The sequence below is a fragment of the Lethenteron reissneri genome, chromosome 72 (genome assembly GCF_015708825.2).
Source record: "Lethenteron reissneri isolate LAM-NWPU_2019-01 chromosome 72, ASM1570882v1, whole genome shotgun sequence".
In the NCBI taxonomy this organism is placed as follows: Eukaryota; Metazoa; Chordata; class Hyperoartia; order Petromyzontiformes; family Petromyzontidae; genus Lethenteron; species Lethenteron reissneri.
The window spans coordinates 3,835,021-3,860,952 of NC_083850.1; the positions used below are offsets into that span (position 1 = coordinate 3,835,021).

The following is a 25,932-nucleotide window of genomic DNA, read 5'->3' on the forward strand; positions in this document are numbered from 1 at the left end:
TGCCTATCGAATGGCCCCTCATGCGGCGACGGGGTTTTCTCCATTTTTTCCTATGTATGGGCGGGAGGCTGATCCGGCCATGGACGTCCAACTGGGGATTTCCCAGCCACGTGCAAAATCTAAATTGGCAGACCACATCAAGTTTAATATCGCCAAATTGGCTGAAGCGCGAGAGGCTGCGAGATTGAATTCGCGGTCTCGGCAGATCGCGAACGAGAGATTGCATGGACGGAGGGTGCATACGCACGATTGGGAACCAGGCGATAAGGCCTGGCTGCATTGTCCACATGCACCGTTGGCTACGTCCCCCAAATTGTTGAGACCATGGAGGGGACCGGTGGAAATTGTGCGGGTTGCACGACCCCAGAGTATACAGATTAAATGGAAAAAACGCCGTTGGTACGTGCACCCCTCCCGACTGAAACCCTACGCGGCACCGCGTGACCCCGTTTTGTGCCGTAACGACCGAGCGTGTGATTTGACCGTCGACTCGGGGAGGGATGTGTCGCAGGCTGATCCTCACGTGTCTCCACCTGACCCACCCCCAGGTGTCTCGGACCTGACGGCTGTTGACCGTCGGGAACCGGAACCCCGCGGCACGCGCGGAGCCCCGATGCCTGGCCCATGCCTTCCTGAACTGCCGGCACCACCGGACGGTCAACCGCGTCTGGTGCCGTACGACGGACCGGCAAGGCGGACTCGGGCTAGGACACAACACTTTTCATGAAAAAAAATGTTTTTCAAACCCGACCTCGCCGCCGTGTTCCCCCTCTGCCGGGGTAATGTCCCGTTCAAGGGACGCTCAGAAAGAATGGGACGCTGCACGAGTCGGAAAGAAGAAAGAATTTTTTTTTTTTTGCATACACATTTATTGTTGTCACTCGCCGGATTGTACATATTGTTCTTGCTGTTGTAGTGGCATTTGCTGATTTTTGCGGATGGCGGTGTTCGTGTTGTGTTGTGTTGTTATGTTGTTGTTGTGTTACGGGGCACACATGGGGGGGAGGGGTGTTGTATATTTTTATAGCAGCCGGGTCGGCTGCGAGCTATGTGGTAGGGAGTGATGTAGTGGTGGTGTTGACGTGCGCCGACAGTGATGGATCACGGGGCGGCACGGGGTGCGGGGTTGGGCACGCGATGTTGGCGTGGTGTGGACGCGCGCGCCGGGGGTGAGGGATTACGGGGCGGCGCGGCGGGGGTGGTGAGGCGCGCTGACACGAGGTGGGAAAAGAGGATCGTAGCCAGCGCCCAGTGATTGGTCAAATGGGATGGGTGCTCTCAGCGACGTCCGCAGGAGGTGCATAAAGGGTGACGCGCGAGAGCACTCGGGGTTGTTGTTAACCAGTTGAAGATCGAAGACGGAGTTGAGGAGGTAGTGGCCCGAGACCCCTAGTCCCGCTGTCCTTGTCAGGACCGGGGCCCTGTGTGGCTCGGAGGAGAGACTGTGGGACCCGTGGTCCGACGCCCATGTGGGTCGGGACTGTGGGATCCAGGGTCGAGACGGACACCCCGGCCGGGTGTGTTCCGAGAGGCTACGGGGCGTAAGAGCCCGTGTTGGTGTAGCCAGGAGAACCGTGTGGGTTAGGCTGGTGTTAGCCACCCGTGTAACTAAGTGGGTGTTAGTCACCTGTGTAACCATAGTTGGTGAAATAAAAGAGTGTGCTACCCGTGAAGTCGTCTCCTGCCGAGTTATTACATTACACATGGACTTGGAAAGAAACACTCAAACACTTCTATGTTAAGCAATTTTAATTCTAAACAAAAATATGACACTCTAATATGCGAACTCTCATGCTCGGAATTATCCACGGTACCATCGGGGAGAATTCTCTCAGTTAACAGCACACTTAACCATAAATGTTTTTTTTCTTTGCAACCACACATATCATTAATTCCACCGCGCAACGAGCATATCCAGCGACAGGTAGAGTATTTAAAACAGGCATACAACGATATTCATATGAAGGGCAATAAAAGCACTTATTATACCCCAAAGGCGAAAGCATACGTCAATAGATTCGTGATGAGGATTTCAAGAGTTTAGTTTGCATCGACGAATATATTGGTCGTATATGCGATTAAAAAGATACGAAAGAAAACAAAATTAGAAAAAGAAAAACTAAGGCACATATAAATGACTTATTCTAATCACGCGATGAGCCGCGATGCCTTCACGGCCGGCTGATGATTCATACTTTATAATTGGTCTTTTTATGATCGGCTAGGGTTGATTCCATTGTGTGGGTGTGTGGGATTGTCCCTTGGTAAATTCTTACGTGAGTAACGCCGGCGTGTTTCGTGGATTTGTGAGTGTGGGGGAGGGGAAACGAACAGCTTCGGAGAGGTTCCCTCTCGCTCAGGCGTGGCAGCAGCAGGAGGGACTGCAGCAGCAGCAGGACCCTACTGACTTTCTCTCTCTGCTGCTAGCTGAGCGGCGTTGGCACGATGTTGTCCTTGAAGAGGCTCGGTCGCTTGGCGCTTGATGGCGCCCGGGGCTTGGTGCTGCTAGTGCACTCGTGCACTGGCGGCGCTCGGCGGCGCTCGGCGGCGCTCGTGCGCTGGTGGCTGGCACCTTTGTGCTCTATGGCCATTGCAGCTGTTTGTCTGCAGCTGGATGACGAGTCGGCACGACGCTAGCCGTCGTGGTGCGCGTTAATTCCGTCGTCAGATAGCGCGCAGCTCATCCGCTGCTGGATGTCTTGTCTGTTCTCAACGGGTGCTGGTCGATGTGTGTGTGTATTAAACACACGGCGCATTCGATGGCGCTCTCCTCTTCCTCACGGGCGGCCGGTCAGGCTTTTTCCACTGCTCCGTTCTCTCTCCTTGCTTTCACCTTTGGCGTGCAGCTGACAGCTTCACACGGGCATCCGCTGATGCCTCTACCGCCCTCACTTCAGGGCTGCGATGGAACCACACATCGTCACTTCATTCTGCGAGAATCGACACCGACCATCGGTGTCGGTGTTTGCTCCCTCGCGACGGCACCGCAAGCCGGAGCAAGGCTGAAAACCAGCCTCGACCCAGACTGAACTCAGACTCTCTCAGACTGAACTGCGTGATGTGCGTTTGTGCTTAAAAACCCAAAAACGTGAAACCCCCTCCCCTCTCTGCGCGTCTCTTGCGAGAGAAAAACAAACAAAAACAGACGCCCTCCGCGGCCCCTCCCCGCGGCCTCTCCCCGCGGCCAGACCCCTCTATACGTATTTATGGCTGGCATGTGTTTGTGCCGAACCATTTGAAGACAAAGGTGGCCGGGGAGGCTTTGGTTCGATGGAATACATTTATGTGATCCTGTGTGTTAGATTTATTCCTTGCATCTCTTATGAGTTACCCCCGGTCTTAATATATCGTGGTTATTATTCGGTTCATGTTTAATCAATTATCATAATGCTCCTCGTTACGTTCTTATTTTGAGGGTTTTGCCAAGCTTCGTTATGAGTCTGTCTCCATGGATTAGTGTTTTATTTTGAGTTATATTTCGATGCTGGGGAATTGTTTGTTTGGATTTAAGTTTTTCGTGATAGCAGGGGCTCGTGTATTTGGTTCATTTGGTGAGGTTACCTAGATAGAAAGATACAATATTAAATAATATATATGTGGTGAATACGAGTAAAATAAGGGAAGTAATAATAAGGCCACTATTGTAGACTGCAGTCTTATCACGTTGATTTGTTCTTTTTGCTGAGTTTCAACTTTTACCGTTAAGGAAATCCGTTAAAGAAAACGCGAGTAGTAACGTTGTTGTCTCTGCTCTGCACATTATCCGTGCACCTCCAGACGCCTTAGGAATGTCAGGTCACAGACCTTTCGTCAATCTGGAGATTTCCAGATAGTTTGTAACCTCTCTTTGCCCCAAGCTTGTTGTTCAATGGCATTTTACGACCTCCAGATGCTTGGTGTGGCTTGTGAGGGGTAGATTTGAGAATTTTGGGGATATCTGTTTATATATATATATGTTTCTATTATTATAAAATTATTGGCCGAATTATTCTTAATATGAATTTGGCAAAATGGGCATAAATACAACACTGCGACCACCTCGTCTCCAACTTAATGTGTGTGCGACGCACGCCACCTGAACGCACACACAAGCCTCGAGAGTCGAGCAGCAGAGAGAACAAGTAGTAGAGATGCATCGACACTACACATGTGTAGTGACATAGAAGCGGTCACGTAGCAGCATAGCACTGGCTGTTGGCAGGGAAGGGGATCTGCATCTCACAACAGCCCTGACTAGCAGCAGGCCACGTGATAGACTGAAGAGGGATCTAGGGGAAAGGTTACAGAAGGGTCACATCGAGAACCCGCTGGAAGGTTCCAGAAGGGGGGGTGACCGGGGGTGGAGCCAGGCCATGCTGACAGTATAAGAGGGACCCCGAGAGGGGACCTCGGGGCTGTCGTTTAGAGTGGGATCCCGTCGTGCTATTGGACTCTTCACCGTCTTTTCCATCTTCGCCATCTCGGCATCGCCAGTCAAGAAAGCTACCAGCTGTCCTGACTGGAAACCGTAGTTGCTAAGTGTTACTGTCAGGCCGTGTTAATAAACCAGAGTGCCTCATACTCTTAGTGTCTCTTAGTCAGTCACTACACATGTATGAAAACTTTCCCAATGTGATCTTCATATGACCAATTTATATATTGGTCGTAACTAAATAGTTGTTACCAAATATCAGTGCAGTAAAAATTAGCTGGCAAGACTAATAGGGGGCGAGCCCTTGTCTGCCAAACTGAAAAGTCGGGCTATTTGCAAAACTAATTAGAAATAACTTTCCCCGGGGCTCCTCCTCCTCCTCCTGTCACTCTCCTGGGTGCCCCTGCCCCGTCTGTCACTCTCGTCTTTCTCCAGATTCGCCTCTCCCTCTCTCAAAACATAGCACTGAACCAGAAGAAGGGGCACAACTCAGGGGATGGGGGGAGGTGTGGCTCACACTTTAACTACATTATATACATCTTAGAGTGCAATATTCGTATTACATTATTCTAAGATAATGACTTTTTATTTAATAGCTCATCGAATTCTTGCAGTCAAAATAAAGATTACGATACTTAAAAAAATAGACGATTTTGGGCCTGACCACAGAAAAGCTGTATAAAGCCTACCAATCAGCGATTTGCATAGGCTTTAAACTTGCAAAGCATGAAACGTGGAATAATTGAAGACATCCCAGCAACGAGTATGTTGTTGATATGGTCTTCGTCAGCAGTTTCTTGGGGTTCGAGGATGATGCCCATCAGGTTTGAAGGTCGCTCTTGAGGTGGCTGAGGAGCCCAATTCTGGATCCGCAGATCTTAGGGCATTGGGGTTACCAGGGCTGGATTAAGATCATTGTAGGCCCTAGGCCCTTCTGTTTCCTAGGCCTTCAGTGATACATTTCTACATTTTGTATGGCTGCTGGCCATGTACTACCGCCACTGCCACTCTCTTGTTTCACACATATTTCATCCAGCCGCTGGAGAAATGTCGTCACCGACTATTTAGTCTGTGCCCTAATTCGATGGGAGTGTGCTGTGTGCTGCAGATAAGCAGATTTAATTCGAAATTATTGAAAAAAAAAAGACAAAAAATATTACAAGCGAGTCCAACTGAGTCGCAGACGTTAGCTTAGGAGCAACACTATTTATTTACACAACGGTACGTAACATGACACAATCTACACTCGGGCCTCGAATGCCCACCTAACCATGCTATGGCAGAACTAGATACGGTTCGCTATCCCGGTCCAGACCACAAGCTGGGTCCCGGACCGTGTGGCTAGAAGCTTCTTCTCTCCAACGTAGATCTTCTTCACACCAGCACACGAAGAACCTCGAGCTCCGCCCTTCGCCCCGCCCACCTTCCAGGTCTCTTGAGCTAAAATATTGCCGTTCATTTTCATCGATAACGTTATGACAGGACGACCGCGTCGCGAGCGCCATATTGCTTTACTTTTGTCTAACATTAAAGATTTATTCGACTGTTATTTTAGTTGTAATATATAACAAATCAACTGTTTGTTACCATTGGAAATAAATTGTAAAGAGCAGCCAATAAATTATCTAAAATTCTAATTTCACTTCATAAAAATATAAGTTGCTATATTCCCCCCGTTTTCCTTATATATTATCACTAGCTGTACTACCCGGCTTCGCCCGGGACTTGGATCCACCTCGTCCGGCCGCCTTTGTCTCCCCAGTGGGGATGTTCACACACCACAGCAGTTACGGTGGTGGTGAGTGGGAATCTAACTCGGGTCGCCGGGTTCGTAGCGCAGCGCGCGAATCACTACACAGTCGCTGCCCCCCCCCACCCCACACACACAGGATAAAGATCCCCCGTGTAGCCTGTGAGACTGTAGGGGGCAAGTGCTGTTAGCGAGCACCTATGAAGGCCGGCACGGCACACGAGGGGGTGGGTGGCCAGCACCACACCTTTGTCCCCCCAGTGTCGATGTTCACACACCGCAGCAGTTACTCGTTTGAGGCTGAGTCGACCATGGGGAGGCCCAGGACCGGTTAAAATAATCGTCACCGGTGGTGGCTATGAGCGGGAATCGAACTCGGGTCGTCGGGTTCATAGCGCAGCGCGCTAACCACTACACTACAATGCGTTACGCTTCCACATGCGCGGGTCACATGACAGATTTGACGTAACAGCTCACTTGCTGTGCAAAAAATATATGCTTTACTGAGCCCCCCACCCCCGAAAAAGTGTATTTTTCAAATTCTTGCATGGTGTACAGTCTGGAAAGTACCCACATGGCAAATTTCAAATTTGTTGCATGTCGGAAATTTCAGAAGTGGCAGGGACTAGGACTACTTGGCTGCTTTTTTAGGCTAAATTAGAAAAAAAGATTGTTACGCATTCGCCCTTCAGTTCATGCTTACTAGAATTCTAGTATAATTGTGTAATGAGAGCCTATGTACGGCTCACATGGTGATTGGCTCTGCCGGTCCTGCTCTACAGCCAATGGGGGGAGAGCCTGGGAGCATGGCCCTGGAGGGATCGAGGGATGTCAGCTAGGATGATTGGTTCTGCTACTCTTGGCCTCAGCCAATGGGAAGACAAGTCAGGGGCGTGGTCCCGGGAGTTGATGGAGGAATCTGGAACATTCAGCGCAGGCTATTAAGGATTGGCTGGAGCATACCACGTGACCCAGGCATTAAATAAGGGAAGAGCCGAGGGACACGTGGTCAGACAAGGAACGAAGAGAGAGAGGGGCCACGCGCGAGCGGGGCTCCGAGTGCCACGTGGCGGTGCGTCTCTTGCGATCTGTCTGCCCACTTCCCGTTGCCTACCAGCAACGGGGAGTGCTTGTGAACTGAGATAAGTAAATAAAAGGACCGATTCCACAAGCCGTCTCCAAGAGTATTATTACAATAGCATCTTTTCTTTCTTAGTAATCTGCCTAATATTTTGTTTGGTCTAGCTGTTCAGAGATTGTTACTGGTTTCTTGATTTATGTATTTATGTATTTATTATTTTAAATAATTCGCTCGTATACAAATTATTATTGAAATTTTGCAATTTTTTTGAGAATTTAGAATAATTTTTGTATTGTAGAAATTAGAGAAAAAAACATGTAGCATTGAACAAGGTTGTGAAGAGTGATGGTGCAAAACCTCCAATGCAATCATCAGCAATAATAATACAGCTGGATCATAATAATAGTGAACCTTGTAAAATTGTTCTTGAAGCTGAATTTTATTCGTACATAGAGGGTAGATCAAGTGAAAAACAGGCGAATGTGGGACAATGCATCGGTTGCTGCATTGCCAGCAGATTTTGATAAATAATTCACTGATTGATTCCTGTTGTTCCTGCATTTGTATGCAGAGATACAAAAAAACAGTGGCAGATTTGCTAAAAACCCAAATGTCTGACAAGCTGATTAGCAGGTTTCCGGATGTTTACATTTCTTTAAGGATGTATCTTGTTATCTTGGGAACGAATTGTGAAGGGGAGTGTTCTTTTTCGAAGCATAAACTGCTTTAAAAAAACCTGTCTCCAATTAAACATAGGACAACAACGCTTGTCTTCCCTTGCACTACCCTCTATTGAGAATGGGATCGTGCGAAGAACACCATTTGAAGATGTTATTGCTCATTTTGCAATTAATACATCTCTAAATGTTCATCTCCCGTGATAATTTCTCTCACCTTATGAAAAAAAAGATTGACATGACTCTGCCTATTTTTATATACACTCTGTCTATTCTTGCTTCATGACTATACAAATAACTTTACATGAAGACAACTGCATGAAAGCCAATATAAGTAAATGCATGTATGTGTTTAGGTGAGAACTCAAGATTCGAGTATAGTCTCAGTTTAAGTGACCATGAAGATTCATGATATCTGCCACTTTAAATCACGTAAGTCGTTTTTGAGCACCTGAGCCTTTGTGAATTCGGGCCCCGTCGTATAAGGGAAATCGTGACTGATTTGGGCCAACACAAGTATATTTTGAACAAGCTCCGAATCACAAATTTCATTTAAAAAAATGGTGGCAAAAAGCAGCACTAAACGTATTATCCTTACCGACTAAGGCAAGCAAAGCTCTACTCCAAATGCCGTAATGTACGTTTATTTTACAATCACACCATGTGTAGTGACATAGCGCTGTCTGCTGTCCAGCAAAGGCAATTGCGGTGGACAGTTAGCGCACACGCCGTCGAGCATATACACGGGTGTGCCGGCAGGGTGGAGGAACTTGTCACGGAAGACCTCATCTGGAAGCCTCTGGAACCCGCTAGTGGGTTCGAGAAGGGAGGCATGGCCAGGGCAGAGCAGTGCTGCGCTGAGTAGGATAAAAGCAGCGAAGAGCAAGAGCTCCGGACTGCCGGTTCTGGGAGTGGACTTTTCTCATCATCTTTGTTGTCTTCACTGCCTTCGTTGCTGCCGCCTTCACTCGATAATTGCGCGGTGGGATAGCTGTAGGCTGTCTCGATCAATGCGGTCAGGGTTGTGTCTAGGCTGGGCTATACAACTTGGAAGGAACGAATGAGGGCGAACCTGTGAACCTAAGAGTGTTAATAAAGAAGGTGCCTCCTCAAGAATTCTGTTTCCCCGCCCCGTTGACACTGCACACGTATCAAGTGTAGTCTATTTCCTTATTCGACACCTTACTAACGTGTGTAGTGAAAGATGATCGCAACCAAAAATGGTCTCGTAACAATAATATGCTTTCATAATAATGAAAAACAGGAACAACCACAAAACACAACTTTCCCCAACTCACACCAAAACCGCGGGAAGAGAATGGCTCTGCCCCTTTTACAATGATGACAAATGTAAGTTGTCTGCAGAAATTACGTCAGGTCTTAAAACGAACAGTTGTTTTGCTAATTCGATGCTTCCGATGACAAATTTACATTGGAAAGAGTTACATAATCCATGCACATCAATGATGTTTCCTCCTTGTTAAATATTTTGCCCTCCTACTGAAAACATTGCAATGTTCAGACTGGTGATATATGTATGTTGAACTTCTTTCGCACTGTACATAGCAGGTGATGCTGTTTTGCATCCTCCACACTGGATGCCGTAATGCATGAGAATCAAAGTTTTTACCTTCTGTACATCACCCAGTCCCTCTGTGTCCAGCAGCAAGAGGTACTTGTCATTATCAGGGTGGGGTCTTGGCCATACCCAGATGCCTTTGGTTTTTGCTTCTATACCCCGTCCCAGTGAGAAACCTGTAGATTTAGAGGAAATATATGAACAAAATTACAACCGTGTTTTTTACAACAATGTTAATACGATACATTGCTCGTATTAGGTATCTTTCACAATTTCTCAAGGCAACATGCATGGCAAGGACAAAGATAATAATTAAATAAATAAACTGGTGGAAAAATAAGGGCAAGAGAGGAACAAAGCTAATTAGAGGAAAGATTTTTTTTTTAAATGTCTTTTAGTCGGGACTCAAATTACAATTGCAGTGACATAGCCAACATTTCAGCCGAATATTTTTAGTCAGGGAGGATTCAGCATGTCAGCAAAATATGTTCAGCAAAACTTATACAAATACTTAAATTGGTGAAATCTCATTACCATCTGTTCTTGAGGACCGTGTATTTTAATACTATCTAATATCAAATACTTTAACCTGCAATTACAATTAAAAAATACGAGAAAAAAACTACTTTAACAAACGATGACTGAACTTTTGAAAGTAATTTTTTACAATTATTACGATCTAATCCAACCTAAATTTATATTTATAGAGCACCTTCACTCAAGGGGTGCACAAGTTTTGACGAACGAGTAACAGCGATAGAGGCGTACTTAGGGATCATGAAAGGGCTATAGGGGAGGGACAGCAAGGAGTGAAGGAGTGAGGGGAGGGAAGAGGAGAAGAATGGGCAAGAAATAATAGGTGAGATTTAAAAATCAGAATTGTAGTACCGGAGTAAATAACCCATCGAGCGAGAGAGGTATTTTTCAAGGGTGACTCGGCCAGCAGACAAACACGGCAGCAAGTGTTACATATTAATACATAAACATAATATAAAATGTACAAATAAACGAATTATAATATGATCTTACGAAACAATTATGTATATTCACAACTTGTATTGTCGTGAATGCAGAAACGTCTGTTTTTAAAAGAGTACAGAAAAGGAGATCCACAGAGAAGACACCAGTTGGTTCCTAAACGTTGGAGCAGCTACATGGAATGCTTTTGAACCAAGTTGCGTACAAAATCTGAGAATCGTGAAAAAAACAAGCAGAAACAAATCGCAGATTCTGTATTTTGTAATGGTATTAACAAATCTGATGAATAATGTTCAGAACTTTGGGTAATTGTCTTGTAAATGAATATTCCCCAATGACTTCTTCGTTCTTCTAGGGACATTAGCCCAACCATAGAATAGAGGTTACGGTGGTGCGTCCATACGGAGCATCCTCTGCAAATAGTAAATTTGTTTAAGAGTGAAGACAAAGCAGCCAGGTATGCTACTGCGTCACAGTACAGTTGAGAAATAACGGAATAAGTGTAGCTTTAATAAGATTATAAAAAATGTAATCTTTAAACAAATTAAATCAGGAAAACAGTGCATATTTCTGTACAAAGACAATTTTACATTTAACTTTTTAGATTAATTTATCAATATGCATCTGAAAATATAAAGAAGGACCAATAAAAAAACCCGAAGTAAAATAATGGTAAGTCTGATCAATACTTTGTCCATTCAGTGCCACAATGGACATCATAGGAAAAACACCACACTTCTCTTTAGGATAAAAGCCATGAATTTAGTTTTACGAATGTTAAGAACGAGTTCTAATGTAAACAGTTATTTTTGAAAAACTTTCAAATCGTTTTGAAAAATTGTATTGCAAAATAATTACATCATCTGCAAAAATGTATGTAACACAATCTATTAGATCATTAACCTAAATTATTTATACGTAAAGATAATAGTATTGGTTCCAATATCGAAGCCTTTGGCACTCTGATTAGATATGTTATCAAAATAACGAACCTGGCGTCGATCAGATTGATCGTTTTACCCAAGACAAGGCATCTGCTGAAAATTGTAACTGTTCAAGAGATGCCAATTATAAATTGTGATCAACGTTGTCAAAGGATTTTGAAAAATCAAAGAATAATGCTGCACAATATTGTTTATTATTGAAGCTATTGAAATTTAGTTTAATGCATTATATGTTTTTGTATTGTATTTTCACGAAATCCTGATTGTGGAAGGTTTAGAAGATTATAGTTTGAAATAAAATTAGTCAATTGTATTTTAATATTTTCCCAGAGACCTTGACAAGTGTTGACGAAATCGATATCAGAATTAACCACTTTATGTAACGGGCGTACAAATGCGGTTTTCTATGCAAAGGTAATTTAGATTTCTTGAAAGGACATTGAATAAGTGCACCATAGTTTCACAAATAATATCCTCAGCAGCAATTAGATAAAATGCAAGGATACCATCAATCCCTGGCGATATTGAGGTTAATAATACATCTCCCACAAAATATCCAGCTCTGTAATGGATTTAAAGATGTATTTTGGAAATTCGAACGTCGTATGTGTATCACCTTAATTTACTGAAATGTGTGGTGTTAAAGACGCACCATTGTTTGCTTTAATTGATCAAATCTATATCCTGCAGTAGGGAAGCGAGCATTCAAACCATTAATATATTATTCATCCTGAAGAATAGTATTGTGACAAATCATTTAACAGGTAAACCATTCACTTGAACATTATTTTATAAGAGCTTAACAGAGATCCAAAATAATTTGTGATTGTTATTTTAATCAATAAAGGCTTTACAGAAAAAGGAAGCCTCTACATTCGAGTCAGTCAAGTACAACGATTTCTTAATCGTCTATAAGACAGCCAATCAGCATTGAGGTTTGAAATGTTAGCAAGCGACCAAGCTTAATCTCTTGATTTCATACATATGGAAATTTGCATATATATAAAGGTCAAAAAAATGTAAATAAGGGCCGACATGATCTAAGAACGCAATTTTACAACTAAGATTTCGATCGAAGTTAGACATATCGTGTCTAAAAGCCTGCATTCGAGAGGAACGGAAGGAGTTTAATGGGGAACTGTTGAAAGTTTAGGGGGAGTTCATTCCTGTGGATAGGTGTAAGGAGGGAAAGTTCTACATGAAGCGAACACGATGCGATGAACATGACCCACCCTGGAACTGAATAGCAAGCGATGCACATGACATAGTTTAGACAGGCTATCTAAGTACCCACTAGTATTTCCAGGTACCTGACCCGACACTGAACTATATTTGTAGCGATAAGAACAAATAATTGCAAGAGTTAATGCCGGGTGATAGGCACACGCCTGTGATTGAGCACTGTGGAGGCAGCCAGCGCTCGTCGAATGGACAATGACAAATATTGCGAGACTCCATTCCCGTGGGCATCACGGTGCAATACCATGGCTTGCCAGCAGAATGCAGTACGGTCAAGTGTCAGTTTTGTATGCGATAGAGTGCAGACCATGTCTTGGCGCCGGCTCAGCACTTTGCAGCCTGTGATTCCTCAGCAATTGTGAGATTTAATTTGCGTTAATGACGTTATACAAAAAAATAAATGGATTACATTACAGCTACAAAATTACGTCCATCTGAAATGCACGTTATTATCTTAAACAACTACGCTGGTTTGGTCTTCTGCGTGCGTGTCTGGACGTTTATTTATTTATTTACGGCCCCACCCTGACAGCTCACTCTGATTCGATAAAAATAAAACAGCTGGCAAAAAGCCAAAGCTCACTTTGATTCGATAAAAATAAATAAATAAAACTGCCGGAAGAGAGCGAAAGCATAGGTCTGGCAAGGTCTGCGCCGCAGTGGTGCAGTGCACTGTGGGCGCACACCCTGCGCTGTGTGAGTGTGGTGTGTATGCAAGTGTGCAAATGGTAGTTACGCTAATATTACGTATATTTATGTAAAAAATGGGTGCTGCGTGCTGCGATTAGTGGAGTCCCCAAACAACTTTACCTTACGAGTAGGCAGGGGTCGCTATACAGTGAGTCTTAGCGGACTGAGCTGGCAGCTTCACCTGCCGGGACAACGGCCAGTTGCGTAGCGCCCCCTACAGTTTCGCCCATGGGTCAATACCCCCATGGGGCAACCGAGCTGACTGTTTGATGGGTACAATGGGTACTATCCGGCTTATTACCATTATTATGTATTGACGTTCATCACGTCTCCATGGACGGCTTGCTGTCTACTTCCGTTGTGTAATTAAGATTTTGTGCATGCTGGTGATGGTAAGGGCATGTGTTGCATAATATGCAGCATGTGTCTGCGTATCATGTTTGCCACGGATGCAGTTGGCGTTACTGTACATTTATGATGTTTTGGAGTGCCAATCCCATGCACTTGGAAATGTAATAAACTGTCTAAAAAGGTTGCAGCCCAGGCCCACGCTGCTGTCACACTCTGGCCGTTGCTCAAGCCATATCGGAATTTTGCGACATGCTAAAACAATGAGTACAGTGTGACACCACCCGGGTAACTCCCGGGATCAAAATGGCCATTGGAAAGTGATCGCTTTTTTGAGATGATTATGGTACTACCACAGGGTATTGTGAACGGCTCAGGAGGAGGAGAGGTCTGGATTTGTAAGTCTCACAGTACTGGTAAGAAGCGCCGGGTGGGGGATGCCCTCCACTGGGGTACAAATTCTGTCAATATTAGTATACGATCATGCAATGTTTCTATCTGCAAGCTGTCATAACTCAAACGATCCCCGTTATTGTTCGATTGAGAAATGGAGTGACCCACACCTCTGATACCATATGTGAGGAACCCAAAAATCTGATGCATGCGTAAAACACCCACAATGGGAATACGTAAACGTAAACGTAAAAACACCAACAAAATACATTTTAATATAAGAAAAAAATAGGTGGCCCCATAACGCATCTGTCTGTGTGTGTACATACAGACGGAGGATGCAGGGGCCAACCTGTGTGCGATCGAAACGGTGCAATTGCTGACCAATGTCACTGTGGATGGCGCACACGCTGACGCACACCGGAGCTGTGTCTTTGCGATGCAAGGGCATGGTGGATGGTGGAGCGCATATGGATGGTGCGTTACGAATAAAATAAAACAAAACAAACCGCTGGAAGCAGCCATGCGAGCAGGCTACCTTGAGAGCGATCGCGAATGGGTTGCATGTCTGGAAGAAGCCTCGCTCTTTCAGATGCCGTACCAGCTTCGTCAACTCTTCGCTACGATTCTGTTGTATTCCATGCCAGCAGATACGAAGGGTCTCTGGGATAAATTCTACGACGAATTAGCTCGCGATTACGAGTACCAGTACCGCCAGCTGACCAACAAAGAAGAAATGGTAAATCTTCTTGGTTCTTTCGGTAAAGTCACGTAGAAGGGAAGTAATAAAATAATAAAAATAAAACATGATAAAATAATTCTCACGACGTTTTGGCAACAACGCAAGCAGCCGTCCTCAGGTGAAAACCAGTCTGTCGAGGCGACAGCGTCTGAATGAAACAGCACACGTGCTTGGAGCATATATATAAGCTGGTTTGGAAGGGGGGGAAAGGGCGCCTTGACAAAAAAAATTTGCATATCAAGAGGAATTTAGCATATTTATGGGAAATGCAGGTATGTGATTAGTACTACTTATGCCCGTGCATTATGCATGATTAGCAGCATCAAAAGGAGGGGTTTTGGGAAATGCAGGTATATGATTAGTACTACTTATGCCCGGGAATTATGCAGGATTAGCAGCATCAAAGAGAGGGGATATGGGAAATGCAGGTATGTGATTAGTACTACTTATACCCGTGCATTATGCAGGATTAGCAGCATCAAAGAAAATAAAAGAAATGGTAAAGTTCAAGACCCTTCACAGCCTCCACGAGTTCCTCACGGCAGGTGGGATGGCTCTGTCGGACTTTGACGACCTCCCGCAGCTTTCCGAGTACCCACACTTGGTCTTGGACTCGCTGCTTGAGAACAACCATATCCGCCGCGAATTGGACACGAAGGACTTCCCATTTCGACTTCGGCGCAAACAGTTCCCCATTGTCCCAGCCTTCGCGATGACCATCAACAAGGCGCAAGGGCGAACTGTTCACAACCTGGGATTATATCTACCAACGCCATGCTTCTCGCACGGCCAACTGTACGTGGCACTATCGCGAGTCACGGCAAGATCCAACATCAAGGCGCTTTTTGAGGGACCTGACGACGAGGAGGAAGACGGAGTGTACACGAAGAATATCGTGTATCGCCAGATATTTGAATAAGTTGCATTCTATATTTGAATAAGTTGCATTATTGAATATTGTCGATTGAGCGTCTCATTAAAATACATATAACCTCACGAGAATAAACATAAAACAATCACCAAAACATGTCGATTGTGTCCAGCCACTTTCAACTCCCCACAAACCAAGTATGTACACACAGCCCTCGAAGCGGGCGGCGACTGCTAGTAAACTATATTAGAGGCCATCCATTTCGTACTTATGCAAAATCTGTCAAAACTTGACCCCTCCCTCCCTCCCTGTAAGCACGCGTACTGTATACCCCCCCACCTGCGTATGTAAGCTTGACTCCCCCCCCCCTCCGAATCCTATAGAACTGCCGATATTACTGGTAGGAACGAAGTGAACCAGCCTACAATAGATTATATTGTCCGTCCATCCGTCCGATGTCCGATTAGGTGTAGCAACATCGCCCCCTACTGCAAACACTTGGCAGGACCCTACAAAAACCTTTAGACTCAGTGACGCTTTCCTGGCTAAACAAGTGTAACATTCCCTTTTAATTCCCTGAGATAGCTTTTAATTAAAACATTTAAATAAAAAATTAACTTACAGCGGCCTAAAGCCTACAGCTAGGCCTAAAGCCTAGAACTAGGCCTCAAACTCTCCCTTCGTATCGTACCCCCGCGTGTGTGAAAAGGAGTTAATGTTTAACAATGTTACATTCCCTGATGTTTAAAAATAGAAACATTTACATTTAAAGCTTTTACATTAATAATTAAAACATTTAAATTATAAATTTACTCACAGCGGCCTAAAGCCTACATCTAGGCCCAAAGCCTAGAACTAGGCCTCAAACTTTCCCTTCGTATCGTCCGATTAGGTGTAGCAACATCGCCCCTTACTGCAAACACTTGGCAGGACCCTACAAAAACCTTTACACTCAGTGAGGCTTTCCTGGCTAAATAAGTGTAATAATACATTATGTTTATATTCTTTGGTTATTCGTTCCTACCAGCCCACCCCGCAGGGACCTGTTTAATCCACGCAGAAACGATCAAGGATTACAAATATTAACGTGTTTAAGCATACAGATAGTCCACCGCCGGCTGCATTATTATTATAGAGACTTCACCACCCCCCCCCTCCTTGTTTCCTATGAGTACGTACATTGTCAGTAGACCCCCCCATACGCAAGCGTATTAATTTGGGTTAACCCCCCCTCCCCTCTCCATGCGTACATACTAAATGGATGGCCCCTTAGTTTATAAATTAAGCCAGGTGTAATTAATAGTGTCACGGATAATCACTATGTGTGCTTGAGAAAGTGTGGGCATTGACTGTGCCTGAGTCAAGAGTCAGTATCGGGTGTGCTCAATTCAGAATCAGAATATGTATTTATGGTGGAGGGATCCGATGAGATATGAAGCTGTTTCACAGATGTCCAGTAGGGGCGAGTGAGAAAGTTTACAACAACAAAAAACAAATTACTAGAGGAGTGCAAAGTATATGAAAGGTAAATAAATCACTATTTCTATTTTAGCAAGTAAAGCCCACTTAGCGATTATCTTATTTTAATGAAAGCTCAAAGAAGTGACTTATGATGTGCAATATGAAGCAGGAGCTAAATACTGTACTAGAAATAACTAGCCTTGTGCCCGTCCTAGAACGGAAAAAAATTAGCACAGTAGAAATAGTATCTTGTGTAAGTTTAATGGCAGTGAATCTTATACGAAATAATATCATCAAACACTCCACTGCATTCCACTGTAGCACTGTATTAATGGCAGTTAATCTTGCACAAAACTATGTCATAAAACATCTCACTTACATGTCACTGTAGCACTGTATTTTACTGACCTTAAATTAGCCTTTTGCCCGTCCTAGGACGGAAGCTGTATTATTAAAGATGTACATTTACGTTTTCTTGTGTGATTGTAAATTTTTTAAAGAGTGTTTGCACCTAAATACATTTTTCTTAACTTAAAAAAATGAAACATCGGTATACGATATTTTGCGTGATTCTCTTGTACTGTATTAATGGCAGTGATTCTTGCGCAAAGCTACGTCATAAAACACCTCACTCATGTCACTGTAGCACTGCATTTAACTCACCTTCAATTAGTTCTAAATCACTGCACTAATACTTTATTTTGTTCTGCTTTCGCTCGCTGGGGTTGTAATCAATTTGAGTTGGATACAATGTCTGGAAAATCACGGAGAAATGTATATATAGTATCATAATTTAGAAGCAAAAATTAGACTTAACTTTTGTTTCAAGTGCTGAAAAAATAAATAAAGACACCAAATACACTATGTTGCTGCGTAGAATTATATATTTGATTAACTTTCAATAAAGAAACGTCAAATTTAAAGCTAATTTGCGTAAAAAAATGTCTTTCCGCTCGACCTGCGGGAGTGTAAAAATCCACCTGTTCACGATTATTAATGAGGGGGGGGGGGGCTCTTTTGCAGTGACGTCACGTACGGATGTAGCACTGTGCTGCGTGTATTTTTTTTTGACCGTCACTTTCTGTAAAGAAACGTCATATTTGAAGCGACTATGCGAAGAAATTATCTGTCCACTGAGTGTGAAAATCCACCCGTTTATGATGACGGGGGGTGCAGCATGTGGGGTAACGTCACGCGCGTTACACACATTTCTGGGCTATTTTAGTACAGTAGTAGTTTAAACACCTGTTAACGTGGGGTCGCCTTAAGATTGCCTCATCACTAGAAATCCACTAGAGCTGTGCACTTTTACATCATCTAAATTGAAAACTCATTGCTTTAGAACGGCTGCTTGCTGTTGTGTTTCGTTTGTTTTATTTTCCCGACACCTCCGATTAGCCACGGATGGCTACGTACGGTGCCAAATAACTTTAACATAGATAAACATATACATTACACTACTACACAGTTAACTACAGCACTATATAATATACTACACTACTATACACTCCACTATTACACACTACACTACTGCACTATTATACACTACAACACTATACAGTACTACATCTAAAACGAATTTCTTTAGAACTGCTTTATGAGTTTAGTTTGTCGTCCTTCTCCCACACATCCAATTATCACGGTTGACTACGCACGGTGCTAAAGAGTTTCAACAAACATACAACACACACTACACTACACACGACACTAGTACACACTATACCACTATACTATTTGTATACAATAGACTACTCTATTATACACTACTATATACTACACTAATACACTACACTGTTAAAGACGACACTAGTATACACGACACTATACCAAATTGAAAACTCTTTTCTTTAAAACTGCTTTTTGAGTTTAGTTTGTCGTCCTTCCCCCACACCTCTGATGAACGTGGTTGCCTACGTATGGTGCTAAAGAAGTTCAACATTCATACAATTTGGGCCGAAACGACAGCATGAGTCTAATTGCTCAGGCACACCCTGGAGCAATGAATGCTGTCTGTCACCCATTATTTAATTAGCCGCAGGTCCGAATCAATAGAGCTGAATACAATTACACACTCCCACAGAAACCAATGTACAACGAATGGTGCTGGTCACCCCACCCCGTCTCGGCCTACATACAGTGAGGGAAAAAAGTATTTGATCCCCTGCTGATTTTGTACGTTTTCCCACTGACAAAGAAATGATCAGTCTATAATTTTAATGGTAGGTTTATTTGAACAGTGAGAGACAGAATAACAACAACAAAATCCAGAAAAACGCATGTCAACAATGTTATAAATTGATTTGCATTTTAATGAGGGAAATAAGTATTTGACCCCCTCTCAATCAGAACGATTTCTGGCTCCCAGGTGTCTTTTATACAGGTAACGAGCTGAGATTAGGAGCACACTCTTAAATGGAGTGCTCCTAATCTTAGCTTGTTACCTGTATAAAAGACACCTGTTCACAGAAGCAATCAATCAGATTCCAAACTCCCCACCATGGCCAAGACCAAAGAGCTCTCCAAGGATGTCAGGGACAAGATTGTAGACCTACACACGGCTGGAATGGGCTACAAGACCATCGCCAAGCAGCTTGGTGAGGTGACAACAGTTGGTGCGATTATTCGCAAATGGAAGAAACACAAAAGAACTGTCAATCTCCCTCGGCCTGGTGCTCCATGCAAGATCTCACCTCGTGAAGTTGCAATGATCATGAGAACGGTGAGGAATCAGCCTAGAACTACACGGGAGGATCTTGTCAATGACCTCAAGGCAGCTGGGACCATAGTCACCAAGAAAACAGTTGGTAACACACTACGCCGTGAAGGACTGAAATCCTGCAGCGCCCGCAAGGTCCCCCTGCTCAAGAAAGCACATATACATGCCCGTCTAAAGTTTGCCAATGAACATCTGAATGATTCAGAGGACAACTGGGTGAAAGTGTTGTGGTCAGATGAGACCAAAATGGAGCTCTTTGGCATCAACTCAACTCGCCGTGTTTGGAGGAGGAGGAATGCTGCCTATGACCCCAAGAACACCATCCCCACCGTCAAACATGGAGGTGGAAACATTATGCGTTGGGGGTGTTTTTCTGCTAAGGGGACAGGACAACTTCACTGCATTAAAGGGACGATGGATGGGGCCATGTACCGTCAAATCTTGGGTGAGCACCTCCTTCCCTCAGCCAGGGCATTGAAAATGGGTCATGGATGGGTATTCCAGCATGACAATGACCCAAAACACACGGCCAAGGCAACAAAGGAGTGGCTCAAGAAGAAAAACATTAAGGTCCTGGAGTGGCCTAGCCAGCCTCCAGACCTTAATCCCATAGATAATATGTGGAGGGAGCTGAAGGTTCGAGTTGCCAAACGTCAGCCTCGAAACCTTAATGACTTGGAGAAGATCTGCAAAGAGGAGTGGGACAAAATTCCTCCTGAGATGTGTGCAAACCTGGTGGCCAACTACAAGAAACGTCTGACCTCTGTGATTGCCAACAAGGGTTTTGCCACCAAGTACTAAGTCATGTTTTGCAGAGGGGTCAAATACTTATTCCCTTCATTAAAATGCAAATCAATTCATAACATTGTTGACATGCGTTTTTCTGGATTTTGTTGTTATTCTGTCTCGCACTGTTCAAATAAACCTACCATTAAAATTATAGACTGATAATTTTTTTGTCAGTGGGCAAACGTACAAAATCAGCAGGGGATCAAATACTTTTTTCCCTCACTGTAGGTATTCACTAACAGCACTTTCCTTAATAGTCTGTACGCTTATAGACGCACGTTGTGTAAGTTTAGGTTTGTGTAAGTAAACACCTCATAGTCAAAAGATGCTAAACTGAGCAAACAATTACAAACTGTCGTCTGAGGTTTGTATATATGTTACATTTCTTTCGCACCGTACATAGACAAACCGTGCTAACCGAGTGTTTATTAGTGTAATGTATAATAGCGTAATGTAGAAGTGCATTGTAGTGTATTAATGTTGAACTTTCACACCGTACGTAGCCAGCCAACTATGCTGATCGGAGGTGTGGTGAAAGGACAAACGAAACACAACAAAAAGCAGTTCTAAGGAAATGCGTTTTCAATCTAGATTTGTGAATTTTTGATAAACCCGGATCTTGCCGATTCACTTACCGGTGTTTGACCCCGCCAGGCGGTTCATGAAGAAAGATTTGCCGGTTCGGTACTTGCCCACGATGGAAACGACGACGAGCGGCTTGTTGATGGCTGCGATGATCTTTGCCGTATCAGGGTCGACATAAAACATGCCTTTCTCATCTGTCACTATAAATGGTAGAGGTTTAGAAGTCCCGTACTTGAGTAACTCATCAACATCTAGTGGCAGTGGCTGCTGCGTGGTTGCAGGAGCAGGACTTGCCATGTCACTGGGTTAATGATAAAAACAACACCAGATTATTAAACACGATCACCAAATGTCGTCTGGCTCGTGCACTCTACGGCGCGCCTCTTATATATGCCGACAGGAGGGATTGCATCATCACTTCTTTACGTCATGCAGAAACGTTTCTGCCCCATCCATAGTTGGTTATGTTAAATACCTTGCCTGGTATACAGGAGGTCGTGAGTTTCAATCCGGTCCTTGTTGCCTGTATATTTGGAGTTTGCGTTTTCTCTATCTCCCCATGGTCGCGTGGATTTTTCTTAGGGTCTTCGGGTTTTTCATTCACATTTATAATCAATATCACGCATTTAGAGTAACTGGCTGCTATACATTTCCACATGATAAGCCACTTCGACGAGCTATTATTTGTGATAGCCAGGTCGCTTCTGAAAAAGAGCTACAATTCTAAATCTCTCTATGAATTATGAATGTGGCTACTATGTCATGTACCACCTAATTTAGTCTACCAGCGACCCTGATAACACTTAGCGGTAACTTGAACCCTGGTTACACATACAATTTACAGACATTTTAAATAAAAACACTGCTGGATAAGGGAAGACCTCCGCGCCACACACGCCATGTAGGTCGTAGGGGTCGTTTGACCATACTTCACCACGCTGCTCAGTGTGTAATCGGAAAAATGATCACGGTTGCAAGATTTTAATTTTGAGTGCCGTGCCGGTCCTCGCTAACAGTACTTGCTTCAACAATTTGTCAATTTACGTAAGCAATTGTGTCCGCGAGTAACAAAAAGTTACATCATCTTTTGGAGAGTGAAATGAACATTGTAGATTCCTCATTCAAACGCAAAAAATTGACACAGTGGGGAGCACAGGTGGTGCATCTGCCAGTCACTTGAGTTAACTCATGGCATTGGAGTCTGTCAAGTAACCTACTGTCAGCACGGAGAGCTTACCATACTTCTCGTGACAACCTGCAAGTGGTTCACGTTAGTCACTGAGACTTACCCCCCTGCCTTTTGAAAAGGGAACTGAAATTTTTCAGTTCTTCATTTTGTTCCGAGATTTTTTGCACAAACATTTTACATCAATGCAGTACATTGAGTAAATTATACATACAATTAAAAAAAGATTAGAAATTGTACTTAAAACTCCGAAATCCATATATTTGAATCCAAAATGCAATCACAACAAAAACAACAACCGTTACCATGCACCAACACGACCCGTTCATGTATATTGACTGTCGGATCCACTTTGTGCACGCTTAGGGCATATACAGTCAACACATTTTTAACAATCCTTGCTACTCTGTACCAGTAATCTGTTTAAAGAATGTGTGTCCAGTATTTACAGTATATATGTTCCAATACATCTAAATGTGTTGTTATCATTTCCCATATGAAATACATGTAATAGTTGAAATCCTTCAAGTGTGGTTTATGTAGTTTTAGCGTTCATGTGTAGGGGACTGGACAAAGAACGTTCTGGAACGTCTAACATTCCAACAAGAAAACTGTAGTTTAGGTTCATATAAACTTAAGGCTATATATTAATTGTAGAAAGGTGATTGGTCATGAAATATATATATGATGTTTTTTGTCACGAACAACAAATACTAGTTTTGCAAACAGTACTCTATTGAGCATTAAGCGGGTGTGTTCGCGTTTAGCTCACTGGGCAGACGGGTTTTTTTGGCTAATGCTGAGAAGAACCACTGACACCTGAATGGATCTGCAGAAGACTCCCTGTAATCGTCGAAGCTGGTTTGAGTTGCAAATACTAAACACATTTCTCACTAACACTGCCCTAAAATAAATAACAAACATATAATTGATGACGTTTAGGGCAATGACCTTCACATGCGATGAAGTAGAACCATTGTCCTAAATGTCTAAGATTATATTTAGTTTTTTTCTCTTAAGGCAGTGTCATTGACGAATGTGCTGTCTTTTGTTAATTGTTCATGTGCACGACTGCCAATGCAGCATCACGTATGAAACCTGCAACCTTTAACTGGTAGTATTTTGACTTAAAACATTCGTGACTGCAGGAATTGAAATTATTTGTTTTTTTCGGTAAAGTCACATAGATAGAAATAATAATAATAATAAATTACAAAAATATCACGACGTTTCGATCGCAACACAATTGGTCATCATCAGAAACAGGGAGGTTAGCCTCTGAGGGCAAGCTGTTTATAAAGGTTTAGGGATGGGTGGGGCAGCTAATGTTAATGTAGGAGAAGGCTCCGACACCGGCAGTAGGTCTAAACCAATCAAAGCATTGTACCTTGCTTCACACACCCACACTGCTAACGGTGGAGGTGGACAAGAAAACACTAATCAAATCATGACGCAAAGTGGTTGATGACTTATTTCTAATGATTGCCGAGTTTAAAACCGACATCTCGGTTGAAATTGTGTGTGTCTGTATATATGGATGCCTTCGTAAACGAATATTTGTTGATAGCCAGTCGGCTTGCAAATAACCATCGTCTTAGAGAAATCAATTTCACGTGAGCCAGCTGCATTAAAGTAATTATCAGCCATGGCAGAAGTATTGGTCCTGCCATGTTTCAGATCTGCCTTATGTTCATAAACACAGTCTGAGACATGTCTTTTGGTTTCCCCAATGTAACTGCTGCCGCAGATACAGCTTAGTTTGTAGACGCTGGGATATTGCATGTCAGGCATCATGCACCATGTTAAGTTGGACCTGGATCTTGTGTTTGTTCAAGATTTTGGAAATCTTTTTGGTTATCCCTGCTATGTAAGATAAGGTGATGATTTCGATTGGATCTTCAGATGGCTCCTTCCTCACGGTTGGGGTGATGGCTTTTGCGGATTGTGTAGTTAGAATATTCAATCAAAACCATCACCTTACATTACATAGCAGGGATAACCAAAAATATTTCAAAAATCTTGAACAAACACAAGATCCAGCTCCGAATTAACACAGTGCATGAAATTCGTGACCTGATCCCATCTGTGAAGGACAAAATTCCTGACATACAAACTGAGTTGTGGCTGCGGCAGCAGTTACATTGGGGAAACGAAACGACATGTCTCGGACCGCGTTCGCGAACACAAGGCAGATCTGAAACACGGTAGGACCAATACCTGTGCCGTTGCTGATCATTGTTTTAACGCAGTGGGCTCACACGAAATTGACTTTTCCAAGACGAAGGTACTCTGCAAACCCACCGGCTATTATCAGAGATTTGTTCATGAAGCCATCCAGATATATAAACACAGACGCAACTTCAACCGAGAAGATGGATACAAACTGAGTAATTATTGGAAGGACGTTATTAACCAGGTAAAGTCTTAACTGACTGTGATGTCTCCATCCGACCTGCTGTGATTTCCGACTCTCTGTGTGTCTTTCTCTCTCTGTGCTGCCCTGCTGCCTCCCCCACCCCCTACTCTCTCCCCCCTGCAGCCGACCTCTTCAGTGCTGCTGCGGAGGCCCACTTTACTGCTGCGCGGTCCACTTTCTGCCCCGCCTCCCCCCCCCTTCTCTCTCCCTTCCTACTGCCGAGGCCTTTATAACCTCGTGCCACGGCAGATCTCTCGCCTACTTCAGCAGTTTTTTTCTTGCTGTGGATAATCCACCTGATGACGATTGCTTGTGTTGCGATCGAAACGTCGTGATCTATTATTTTTCTACCTACGTGACTTTCCCGAAAGAACCAAAGATTATTTATTATATCCTTCAATTTCTATTAGGCTAGGAGTTATATGTGAGGTAAGCCATATTTCAGACAGACATAAGATGCCCGGGCAAAAATTATTGAATCAAATTTTTAATTGTTCACATCTATAAGGCCTCTAATATTGACATGGACAATGCAAATACTATGTGTTTTTCATATGTTGAGTTAATGGTGAGTGATGGAGAAGATGTAGCAGTGATGTGACCAGGATTAGTTTCAACACATGATCTATCCACAATATAAATATAATGACTAAGGCAACTGAACACTTACCTAACATAAGCATACGTATGAATGCAAAAGCCTACAAAAGAATCCACTGGTGACGTCTGACGAGGAGGTGGTCGCGGCAGTGCTAGTGGTGATAGGAAAGGGGTAGTCGCAGCAACCGGAATGCCCACTCACCCGAGAGTCGCTGGTAACTAAAGGATGGGAGTGGCTGGAATGGCAATTGACCGTCTCACGGATGCCATCACCCGGCTTGTGCTGCAGGTCACCAAGAACGAGGGGAGGTCAGGAACCATGGAACTGGCAGTTCGAACCATCCAGCTGACAACATTAGGTGCCAGGGAACTGGGGAGATTCGTATCAGTGGCGGTACGTGAGAAAACAATCGACAGTCCTCGCCGGCTGAGGCCAGTCAAGGAGTTCATGGCAGAATACCAAGCCTTGGACTGGT

The 25,932-nt window shown here is 43.7% G+C and overlaps 1 protein-coding gene across 1 annotated transcript in view; it reads right to left on the reverse strand.

Annotated features, from left to right (window-relative positions):
- LOC133361328 (guanylate-binding protein 3-like) overlaps window positions 1-21,596 on the reverse strand; it is a 47,536-nt gene extending 25,940 nt beyond the window's left edge. Inside the window, exons 1-2 of the mRNA XM_061580262.1 lie at window positions 21,305-21,596; window positions 9,550-9,674 (exon numbers count right to left, since the gene is read on the reverse strand). Coding sequence (XP_061436246.1) covers window positions 9,550-9,674; window positions 21,305-21,551 — 372 coding nt within the window. The 5' untranslated portion in view covers window positions 21,552-21,596. The remainder of the gene's footprint in view (window positions 1-9,549; window positions 9,675-21,304) is intronic.
- Between the last annotated feature and the right edge of the window lie 4,336 nt (window positions 21,597-25,932).